We start from the raw sequence: 12,500 nt of genomic DNA on the forward strand, positions 1-12,500 counted from the left end.
CAAAACTACATTAATGAACAGAGTTAAAAGGTTGAACGTTGCAAAAATAGCTGAATTATGACACCATTACACAATGTACTACTTAGTCATTGTCTGTCGGGTGAGGATAATAAATGATGCTTCAATCCTACGTTAAGATACTTATCCAAGAGTGTTTGCGTTGTATGCGAAAATAACGGAAGAGTAAATTTGCTGGGAAAAACCTATTTCGAAACTGTTGAATATGTGAATTACATGATGCATCTTAACACTGTACGTAATAGCATAGTTGGGAACGATCAAAGGTGATGATGAAAAACTTTTTAAGTAAATGTACTCACATTTATCATAGTGTTGTCAGTTGCTCTACAGGTTAGTCTATTTGCCGAATAAGTTATTATTTTATGATTATCATATAAATTTATCATTTATATTCGCCCAACTTTACACCTGTTTCCTTTTATTTAGCAGTCATCTTTTTTATTCCCATCTGTCTTTTTATTTTATTTCTTTTTTTTTCATCTTAGCTTACACGTTGTTATTATTGTCATCATTACAGTTTCTATCGTGAATATTGCTATTAATGACTGATTCTATTACTATTATCATTAGCATTGTTGTTATCGCCATCATTATTATTGCTATTATTATCATTATTATCATTACCATCACCATCATCATCATCATCACCATCATCCTCGTGACCATCATCACCATTTTTATTTTCATTCTAATCATTTTTATTTACATCATTAATATTAGTATCATTGCTACTACTACTATCAATATATCATATTCTCATTATGAAGATCATTATAAATCATTATTATGGGCATGAAAAGCATTACCTGCCAACTAATAAGGTGGTTTGGCGGTGTCACAAGAAGAGGTAGAAATCGAGTGAGAGGAACGGTGAAGGTTGTAGGCCTATAACACTACAGGAAAGCAGGTTATGATGCTTCGGTCATCTTATGGAAATTGTCTCTGTTGGAAGAAGGGTTATGGAGATAGCAGGAGAGGGAGGAAGGTGCAGAGGAAGGAACAAAAGGAGAGGGGAAGATAGAATCGCAAACGATATGAAAGCGAACAGTGTGAATGCCGCAAGACTGGATAATTGAAATGAGTGGAAACGACTCTTCAGGTAGAGCGGCCCCAGAGAGGAAGGGGACAAAGCTACAACAAAAGAAGAGAGATTAGTATTGCTGTTACTACGAGTATTATGATTCTTATCGTTATTATGATTTTGATTATTGTTATTTTCGTCGTGAGTGCTATTACTTTTTCTATTATTTTTGTTGTTACTACTACTGTCATTATTATCGTTATGATCGTATTGCTGTCGTGATTACAGTAATTATTATCATTATTATTTTCATAAATAGTATATTATCCCGATCATTATCATTACCACCATGATTATCATTATCATTATCAACTTGCGGGATGTTAACTAATACCAATATTATATTCATTATAATTGTTATTACTATTATTGTTATTATCTTTATAACTTTAATTTCATTATCATTATTATTGTAATTTATATTAATATTATAATTTTTTTTTTTTTTTTTTTTTTTTAACCTCCGTAAAGGCGGTTATTGTTTCGGCCGCATTGATTAGTTTGATAGTTGGTTAACAGGATAAAAAAAAAAAGTTATGAATAGATTTTTCAGAAAATATTACCAGAGGTGTATCTTAGCCTAACAAAGACGTCTTCTGTACGCGTCATAAAAGTTAAATCCGGATTAATGTTTAATCCAAAGCCACAGTACCTGCACAGATGTATGAGATGTATGACGCACTGCCAGACGCACGAGTCAATGCGGTTATCAGTAAATCTGCTGTTTTACATGAAAGAGCGAGTATCTGTGTAGTGGCACTTAGCAGTCACCCTCTGAGTTTCGTATCACTGATGTTGATAACGAGACGTCTGCTACAGAGAAAAATGTATATATACACATATAAGCATTATATCATGAGGATATGCATTTGTGTCACTAAAAATATATTTATATAAATGACTTCACATACCCTCTGAATTTTATAGGCAATTGAATTAAAAGTGTCAAATAAAAGGTATTAGCAACATCAGTAAATATTTGCGGGAGAGTTTTCTCCGAGAGCTCTTCCTCGTGAGTGACCGCGGGCAAAGATTGTATACTAAGAATATATTATAGGGTTACGTCTGCGCGAATTACAAGAGCGGTCCACGACTTTCCCGGTAGAGGCGTGGCGATCACCTCACGCTTGTTAGCATGTAAACAAAGGAGCTTTTTTCAGGACGTTGCTATTGAGGAATAAAAAAAAAAAAAAAATCCGCGTGGTTTTGAATTCATTGCAATATAAAGCTTCAGCAAGTTCGTACTTTGAATTTGAAACCTAATCGTAATGTTATTAAAAGCTGTCTTTTAATCTGTTGATATATTACAAATATTTGGAGGGTTTTCCAACCTGGATATAACACTGCCTTTTCTGTATCTGTAAACTGTGGAATTCTCTGTGGGATTTTCTTTTCGTTTTTCTTTTCACAGTTGAGAGTTATATCTGCAGTTTGAGTATCCCACAACTAATAAGAATATATATTGATGAATTTTCATATACATTCTTTACATGAAAATGTCAGAATTCGTTTTATCATTACCTATCATACCCAGTAATGGCAACTCAACTCCATCTTTCCTAAGAATTTGATGACGTTGTTATTACGTATCAATACATAATTGGTGGGATTAACTAGCTCGTTCTGCGCATGTGTACGATTAAATTTTGAGTTTAAAAGTTAATGCTGGTCCAGAGGTTATTGAAAGGTGATCCTGGACGCCGCCTCTGCGTATGCTCACTGGAGATCTGGGCTAAAGTTTAACACTGGATTAACATTTATGACACGTGCAGAAGATGCCCATTGATTCCATTAAATTTTGGTGGCGATTCGGATATGATTTGTTCGTTTGTTTGCAGGATAACTCAAAAAGTTATGAACAGATTTATATGAACATTTTACCAGAGGTGTATCTTAACCTAACTTAGATTCCATTGAATTTTGGTGTTGATCCGGATCCAGGATATATATATATATATATATATATATATATATATATATATATATATATATATATATATATATAATTCTTTCAGTGTTGCATCAGCAACCCTATTGCCTTGGCTGAGGTATACTCTCTGAGTGCTTCCGGTATTAGTTACATTATCATCAACTTCATTATTGTTTCCATTATTGTTATCAATATTTTTATTTCTATCATTATTATAACTATGATTTCTAACATTATTATCGTTATTAGTTATTATCGTTATCATTAAGATCATTATTTTTATTATTATCACTATTATCATCATTATCATTATTGTTATTATTATCGTTACTGTTATTAACATTACAATTAATGCCATTATCATCATATTTACTAATGTCGCTCTAAAACTTGTATACGAGTGTTTCTGTCACCGGTTCCAGACCCTTAAACTATGGCAATAGGATACGCCAGCTCTTCATAATGGAAATTGTATACACACATGGATGTATATGTATACAGATAGCATAATCATTTAAAAATGTATAAGTTGCAATGCATGTTATGGAATACACTAGGATGTCTCGACGCACATGCAAGATATCACTGGTTTATGTGTGTTAGTGCGTAAGTGTGGATGTAAGTTAAACAGTTGGAAAGTTATTGTAAATACAATATGCGTTCTGTTCTAATGAACATGTGATGCTTCACTATTATTCATTGTAGTATATAACAGCCAGAATTCTCGGATATGTTCCATGAATTTGAGATTTGTTATTATGTAAATATCTAGCGATTTGCAAAAGCCCGGATGCGTATCCATTTCGTTTTTTACCAATTTTTTATATATTCTCCTTTTTTCTTCTTTTTTTAAAGTGCTGTATGTCCAAATTGTATTTTTTTCTTCTTCTTTTTTCAAATCTTTTATTTCGAGTGCTGGATTGTAGTCGTTTGAGGGCGAATGGCCAATTCAACCCTCAAACTACCCACTTTCTGCAGGCAGGACAGATATTAGCTGAACAGTACATGTGGTGTATGGCAGATAAAAAGGATGGGCGGTTTCTGACGCTGTAAACAAGCTAACGACATCCGCCCACCCTTGAGTGCTGTAAATACTCGTCCCTTTACTATCATTACGTGGGTTTTGTGGATAATTGAAAGTAGTTTGCTTGCCACTACAATAGTGATAATGATAACTTGCGGGATAAACATTCATAAGTATTCCACGGTACAAAATAAAGTACTCGTAATCTCTCTTTCAAACACTCATATTTTCTCTTCTCTCTCTCTCTCTCTCTCTCTCTCTCTCTCCCTCTATCTATCTCTCTCCCTCTCTATCTATCTCTCGCCCTCTCCCTCTCCCTCTCCCTCTCCCTCTCCCTCTCCCTCTCCCTCTACCTCTACCTCTACCTCTACCTCTCCCTCTCCCTCTCCCTCTCCCTCTCCCTATATCCTTCCATTGTCATTATCATTAATAATGATGTTAATGATGATAACGTAAATTATAAGAATGATAACAATAATGATTATGATTATAATAATTCTAATGATGGAGATAGAATTTTCATACATTTGTTGTATGAATAATGTCAATACTATTGCATTATCTTTACTGATACTGTTATTGATATTATTATTATCATAAGCAATAACATTACCATTATCATTAGTAGTATTAGCAATAGAAGTATCATTATTTTTTACTGTCATTGTTATTACTTTTATCATTATTATAACGATTACATATTCGTTTAAGATTGCGTATTTTTCACCATTTCTCGCCTGTTGTAGAATATATTTTACGACAACTTGGAGTTCGACTCAGTGATGATGATGATAATTATTATAATCACCATAATAATGATACTAACAATAGGAACAAATATAACAGAAATAGAAATAATAGCAATAATGATTATGATAGTAATTATAATAATAATAATAATGATAATGATAATCATAATAGTAATAATGATGATGATAATAATTATAATGGCAGAAATGTAAATAATAATAAGGATAATAATAAATATGACAATAATTTATGATGATTGAAATGATAATAATGACAATAATAATGATAACGAACTTCTAATATCTTACAGTCACTTGGCGGGGAACAGCTTGCTCTTCCTGGACAGCTGGGCCTTCTACGGTCTATCTTCCTTATCGACGCTGTAAGTAAACCGAATTTTCTCTCTGTATATTCTGATCAATTTATACTCTGCAACAGTACGTTTCGCATTAGTGGTACGTCATATCTATCTCTATGCCTGTTTTATTTCTTTATTTGTTTATTTTATTTTATTTATTTTTTTTATTTATTTATTTTATTTTTATTTTTTTGTTCACCACCCGTATAATGCAATGTGTTCACTGTGCACTCATTTTAACGTCTGTTGTCCACTAATTTTGGCACCGTGACTGAAAAATGTTCACATACTGTAAACTATATTTAGATATAATACAGTGTGAAAATTGCAGACAATATTTTTTTTTTGTATCTGTCTGTTTACAATGACTAGTGCGAAATGTGCATAAAAGGCTTACCAGATCTCGAGCTGAGAAAGAAAGACAAAATATAGATAGATAAAACAAATAAAAAGAATATATTTATAAACAAAATAGTCTTGTTTAAAACCACAGGATACCAACAGAATTCTTTTCCTAGGCAAGAACGAAATAGTTTTGTATATATCTACAAATATATATATCAAGTGAGGTATGTTTAAGACCACAGGGAAGCATCGAGAACAAAAGATTTTTTTCCAGGAAAAGACAAGCACATCGCCTGGAAACAACAAGATATATTCGTGATGCAAAAAAAAAAAAAAAAAAAAAAAAAAAAAAAAAAAAAAAACAGTTTGCTCTCCACTTTTCCACTCTCTCTTTTCGACGGACTTAAGTGCCAGTCAAACACGACAGAAAGTTTTCTTTTCTTTAATAACCATTTTGATTTTTGCCCTAATATTTATGATAATAATTGCGATAATACTGACGAAGATAGTAAAAACAGATGATAATGATTTTGATGGTGATGATAATGACAATGATAAGATAATGGTAGTGATGATAATAACAAGAATTATAGTAATGATATCAATGATAGTAATAATGATAACAAAAATGAAAATGAGGCGAATAGTGATATCAGTAAGAATAACAATAATAATTACAATAACGATAATGATGATAAGAATAAAGATAATGGTAAGGGTAACTTGGTAATATAATATCATAAATGGTAATAATATAGATAATAATAACAATCAGAGTAATGATACAATAATAATTATGGTATTAATAATGATAATGATAAAAAGGATAATTGCAATAATGATAGTACTAATAACAGCAATTACATCAACAATGATAAAAATAGTAATCATAATAACAATAATAATGATAATAACCATAATAAAGATGATAATGATAACAAAATCAATGACAATGATAATGATGATCACAATAACGATAATGATAATAATGATATCGGTAATAATAATGATGATAGAAATAATAATCAGAGTAGGAATATGAATGATAACAAAAGCGGTAAGAATAATAGTGATGATGATATTGATAGTGAAAAAATATTGATGATAAATAGATATATGATGATAACGATGATAATAATATTGCTATTATTATCATTATCATTATTACCATTAACAATAGTAATAACAAATAGTAATAATGATAATAACAATGATAATGATAATGATGATAACATAGCAATGACGATAATAATTACAAGAACGATACAGACAATAATCATGATAATAGTACTAATATCAGTAATGATAAGAAACATATGGATAGTGATACCTCTCTTAACAAGTACAATAAAGATAATAACGACAATCACCACTTCCATTCTTACCAGTATTGGCATGACAATTAATATAACATCGAGATACAATAAAGATAATAACGACAATCACCACTTCCATTCTTACCAGAATTTGCATGACACTTAATATAAGATATTAATAACAAATAGTAATAATTAATAACAATAGTAATAACAAATAGTAATAATGATAATAATAATAATAATGATAATGATGATAACTGATATAATTATTACTATTACTATTATTATTATTATTACATCGAGATAACAGTTCTTTCCATTTCCCGTTTTCAGAGATCTTAGTCATCAGCGTTTGACGAATGTGTCCCGTCATGCGTTCATTGGACTGCGAACTCTTCTTAGCCTGTAAGTATTTAAGTGAGTTGAGTGTGTCAAGTGTCGGTGTTAGTGTCATGTCAAACGTCACTGATGATGTGTGTGAGATTGGCACAATACTTAGCCTGTAAGTATTTAAGTGAGTTAAGTGTGTCAAGTGTCGGTGTTAGTGTCATGTCAAGCGTCACTGATGATGTGTGTGAGATTGGCACAATACTTAGCCTGTAAGTATATAAGTGAGTTAAGTGAGTCAAGTGTCGGTGTTAGTGTCGTGTCATAAGCGTCACTGATGATGTGTGTGAGATTGGCACAATACTTAGCCTGTAAGTATTTAAGTGAGTTAAGTGTGTCAAGTGTCGGTGTTAGTGTCGTGTCATAAGCGTCATTGATGATGTGTGTGAGATTGGCACAATACTTAGCCTGTAAGTATATAAGTGAGTTGAGTGTGTCAAGTGTCGGTGTTAGTGTCATGTCAAGCGTCATTGATGATGTGTGTGAGATTGGCAGCGTGTTTGGAGGGCACGAGGCCTAAGCGTTATAAGTGGGTATGTGAATGACTTTTGGCTCTGTGTTTGCTTGGGTAAAGGTTAAAACTTGTGTGTGAGAGAAAAGGAGGTGGGAGAGAAAGAGAACGAGGGAGAGAAAGAGAGAGGCGGGGAGAAAGAGAGACAGAGGGTGGAGAAAAAGAGAACGAGAGAGAGAGACAGAGGGAGGGATAGAGAAAGAGAGAGAGAGAGTCAGACAGACACGGAGAGAGAGAGACAAAAGAGGGGTGGTGGACAGACAAACAGAAGATGGTGTGAAAGAGAGAGAGATTGGATAGCGAGAGAGAGAAAAAAAATAAAGAGAGGGAGGGGAGAGACAGACAGACATACAGACAGACGGACTGAAAGAGAGGAGGTGGGAGAAAGAGACAGAATAGAGAGAGGAGGCATTAGCACAGACAAACAGGGGAAAATGCATACAGTGAGAGGAAGACAATTTATTTATTCTTACTACGTATAAATGGTTACTTAAATGGTTAATATATACAGCTTGGAAAAAAATAAAACCTAGAAGGTACCAACCCTCCTCCCACTTCAAGACGTATATATATCAGAGGCACAAACTGTTCTCTCAAACCCGGAAAACTCCTTGGGAGCAAAAGTTTCTATCGCGAGTGGAGCCCTTCAGCTTATGGCGCGCTATTGACCGGCCGTTTGCTTCAGCCAACCGCGCTGTCCCCTTCGTACCGCGTGACACGACACGTGTGTGGGCCGTGTGTGCGCTGAATGGGGTGCACCTGTATGTGTGTATGTATGCATATATACGTGTATATATATATATATATATATATATATATATATATATATATATATATATATATGTATACATATATATATATATATATATGTGGGGGTGGGGGTGGGGGTGGGGGTGTTTGTATGTGTGTGTGTGTGTGCGTGTATGTTTGTGTGTGTGTATACATATATTTACATAAACACACATCTATCTATCTACATATGTATACATAAAGAGAGAGGAAGGAGAAGAGAAGGCAGAGAGAGTCAAACATAGATAAACTGAGAAAACGAGATGGATGGATGGTGAGAGTGAGAAATAGATAGATAGACAGAGGGAGAGTATTCAATACAGCAGTGTGTGAGTGAGTGAGTGAGTGTGTATGTGTGTGTGTGTGTGTGTGTGTGTGCCTTAACATGGGTGTGTGTTTGTGTTGTATATGTCTTTACGTGTGCTTATGTGTGTGCGTGTATGTATCTGTGTGCCTTCACATGCCGCTCGTGTGTGTTCCCAAGCGGTTGGCCCTGACTTGTCTAATGCGACAGAAGACCACAAGATACGACCAGGAAAAATCTTTTTATGATTAGATATTCCTTTGATTCTGGGAAGACTTCTATTCACAAGGTAGCAAAGGTATTATGAATTCAAATGTATATTAATGATATGATAGAAGCTTGGTTTTTAATGGTAAAAATGGCTTAGAGATATTGGCTTACATGTTTCTGAGGCAATAATAAGCTTATAGATATAAGTATATGTATTGCGTGTAAGTGTTGGTCTTTTGTTGGTTTATAAGTGTGGCCGGAGGAAGTTCTTGGTGTGTGTGCGTGTGTGTGTGTGTGTGTGTGTGCGTGCGTGTGTGTGTGTGTGTGTGTCTGTGTGTGTGTGCATTAATTCGTTTGCTTATATGTATGATTTTTCTTATGCCATCATACAGTACTTGAGGAATTCAAACCATTCTAATATATTCGTTTCTCATCCCCTCCCGTCCCCCTCCCCACTCACCCTTCCTCTCCCCCTTCCTCTCCCCCTTCCCCTACCCCCCCTACCCCCCTTACAGCAACCTCTCACACAACCATCTCTCGCACTTACAAGATGGGACCTTCAGTGGTCTCTCCAGCCTCCTCTCCTTGTAAGTAATCTAAGTGATCTGGTGTGTGATTTATAAGTGGTGTAAGAAGCGTTGGTGTATGGAAGGGGGTGAGAGAGAGAGTTTAAGTGGATGAGGATATAGGATTATGGATAAGAGGTGGATGAGATGTAGGATTGTGGATAAGAGGTGGATAAGGATATAGGATTGTGGATAAGAGGTGGATGAGCATATAGAATTGTGGATAAGAGGTGGATGAGGATGTAGGATTGTGGATAAGAGGTGGATGAGGGGAAAGGGAAGTAGAATTAGGAGTGAATGATTGGATAGACAGATAGAGAGAGAGAGGAAGGGAGGGAGGGAGGATAGAGAGAAAGAAAGAGAAAAGGGGACAGAGAGAGAGAGGCAGGAAGGGAGGGAGGGACAAAGGAAGGAGGAAAAGAGGGAGTCAAGGAGAGAGAGAGAGAGAGAGAAAGAGGGGAAGTAATAGAGAGAGAGAGAGAGGAGAGAAAAGAAAGCGAGACAAACAGAGTAGTGAAAAAGCAAGAGAGATAGACAAAGGAAGTAAAGAGAGAATGCTAGCGATAAAGAGGTAGAAAGAGACACAAAAAAGAAGAATAGAGAGAGAAAGATAAAAGAAAGTGAATAGAGAGAGGGAGAGAGAGGAAAGAAAATGAAGAGACAGAAAGATGAAAGAAAATGAATAGCGAGGAAGGATGAAAGAAAATGAACAGAGAGAGAGAAAAAATATATATATACATATATATATATATATATATATATATATATATATATATATATATATATATATATAAAGAAAAATCTTACAGGAAGTGAGAGAGAAAAAAATAATAATAAAAAGGGAAAACAGACACCAATCTAAAATAAGCCCGTATCCCTGAACCCCACTCCCTCCCCTCTCCCCCTCTCCCCCCCAGGGACGTGAGACAGAACCGAGTGGCTGTCATGGGAAGGCGACTGTTCTTGGGACTGCCGAAGCTCGACCATCTGTGAGTGCGGCTTCTGTTTTAATTCTGTTTATTTCTTTTCTTTTCTCTTTTTTTTTTCGAAATCTGATTTTCTTAGAATTCTAATCGTATTTGAATGTGATTGATTTATTGGTTGTATGTATTTTTTTTCTTCTTCTTTCTTTCTTTGTCTCTCTCACTCTCTCTCTCTCTCTCTCTCTCTCTCTTTCTCTCTCTCTCTCTTTCTCTCTCTCTTTCTCTCTCTCTTTCTCTCTCTCTCTCTCTCTCTCTCTCTCTCTCTCTCTCTCTCTCTCTCTCTCTCTCTCTCTCTCTCTCTCTCTCTCTCTCTCTCTCTCTCTCTCTCTCTCTCTTTCTCTCTCTTTCCCTTTCCTTTCAATTGTGTTCTTTCATCTTATTTTCGTTGTGCTTAGCGTTAATGTTGGTTTTGATGTGTTTATGCAATAATGTCATTTATATCTAAGGGTTTATACAATTTCAACTACTTTATTAACATGTAGACAACTATGTAGAAATACAGATAGATAGATATTCGATTATACATATAGATAGATACGCAAATAGATAGATAGATATGCAAATAGATACATGAATAGATAGGTAAGTAGATAGATAAATAGCCAGATTGATTGACAGATATAGATATATACGTACATATGTACGTACATATTTTTTCGTCGTCTCTTTATATCTTTTTTCCTTTTTTTTGGCTAAAACTTACCCCTTAGGAACAATTAGAAATCCAATCAGCGTGCGATTTCAATCAGATAATAGTATTGTGCGAATAAGTGAACCGACACACAGAATTGTACATGAACCAATTTCCTTAGTAATGAGAAATGGCTTCTGGACAAATTTAGCAGGTGGCGACTGTGCCATTTCTGCGTTGTTGGCTCGTGCATGGGTTGTTATACAGATGAATAAAAAAGAATTGAATGAGATAATGAAACCAAAAAAATAGGTAGATGAAAAAAATAGATAAATGAAAAAAATAGATAAATGGAAAAATAGATAAATGAAAAAATAGATAAATAAAAGATAGATGAATGAAAAAAATAAAAAAGTGATAAATTTAAAAATATGTAAGTAAATGCAAAGAATGTATAAATTAATGAAAACAATGAATGAATAGCGTAAGGGAAAAATATATAAATGAAATATGAGATAAATAAGTAAAATAAATAAATAGAAAAATAGGCCTATTAGTTTTTAAAAATAATAAATAGGATTTTTAAAAAGTAAAAACACGTGCACCGATTACAGGAAGTTGTGAAACGATTTAATATTTCACTGTTCAAATCACATTAAATTAATTATTATCAAAATGATTTATTATTATCACAATTATTATAAAAAGGGGCACCCTATATTTAGTTTTAGTGAGAGTGTAGTAAATATATTTCGCAAAAAGCTGTAAAATGAATATGATGTCGATGAATTGTGCTCGTTGTAGAAGAGATATGAATGAGAACGAATATCTTCACAATACAAGAGAATAATTTGACCGGATTTCGTATATATGTCCGTTATAAATGCATGCGTTTGCTGTATTTCTGACGAAGCAATAACTGAAAACCGGTCAAATACATCTCTTGTATTGTGAAGATGTTACTTCTCATTCATATGTTTTGTATAGATTGATATTTTCAGATCTCATAATGCAGATTTGTGTGTCTGTGTGTGTGTGTGTGTGTGTGTATGTGTGTGTGTGTGTGTGTGGGTGTGTGTGTGTGTGTGTGTGTGTGTGTGTGTCTGTGTGTGTGTGTGTGTGTGTGTATGTGTGTGTGTGTGGATTTAACTGCAGTAGATGCAAGGGGTAGATAAAGATAATAATGATAATAATAATACGATGGTAATCGTAATAAGAATAATAAGACCGATAATAATAATAGTAATAATAATAATAACAATAATAATAATAAGAAAAAACACCGATTATA

General features: G+C 33.9%; 1 protein-coding gene across 1 annotated transcript in view; it reads left to right on the forward strand.

The window, feature by feature from the left end:
• The window catches only part of LOC113829070 (G-protein coupled receptor GRL101), a 199,637-nt gene that overhangs the window by 151,075 nt on the left and 36,062 nt on the right, over positions 1 to 12,500 (forward strand). Inside the window, exons 23-26 of the mRNA XM_070133425.1 lie at positions 5,117 to 5,188; positions 7,162 to 7,233; positions 9,545 to 9,616; positions 10,513 to 10,584. Of these exons, the coding sequence (XP_069989526.1) occupies positions 5,117 to 5,188; positions 7,162 to 7,233; positions 9,545 to 9,616; positions 10,513 to 10,584 (288 nt within the window). The remainder of the gene's footprint in view (positions 1 to 5,116; positions 5,189 to 7,161; positions 7,234 to 9,544; positions 9,617 to 10,512; positions 10,585 to 12,500) is intronic.

This window comes from Penaeus vannamei, chromosome 18 (assembly GCF_042767895.1).
Source record: "Penaeus vannamei isolate JL-2024 chromosome 18, ASM4276789v1, whole genome shotgun sequence".
In the NCBI taxonomy this organism is placed as follows: Eukaryota; Metazoa; Arthropoda; class Malacostraca; order Decapoda; family Penaeidae; genus Penaeus; species Penaeus vannamei.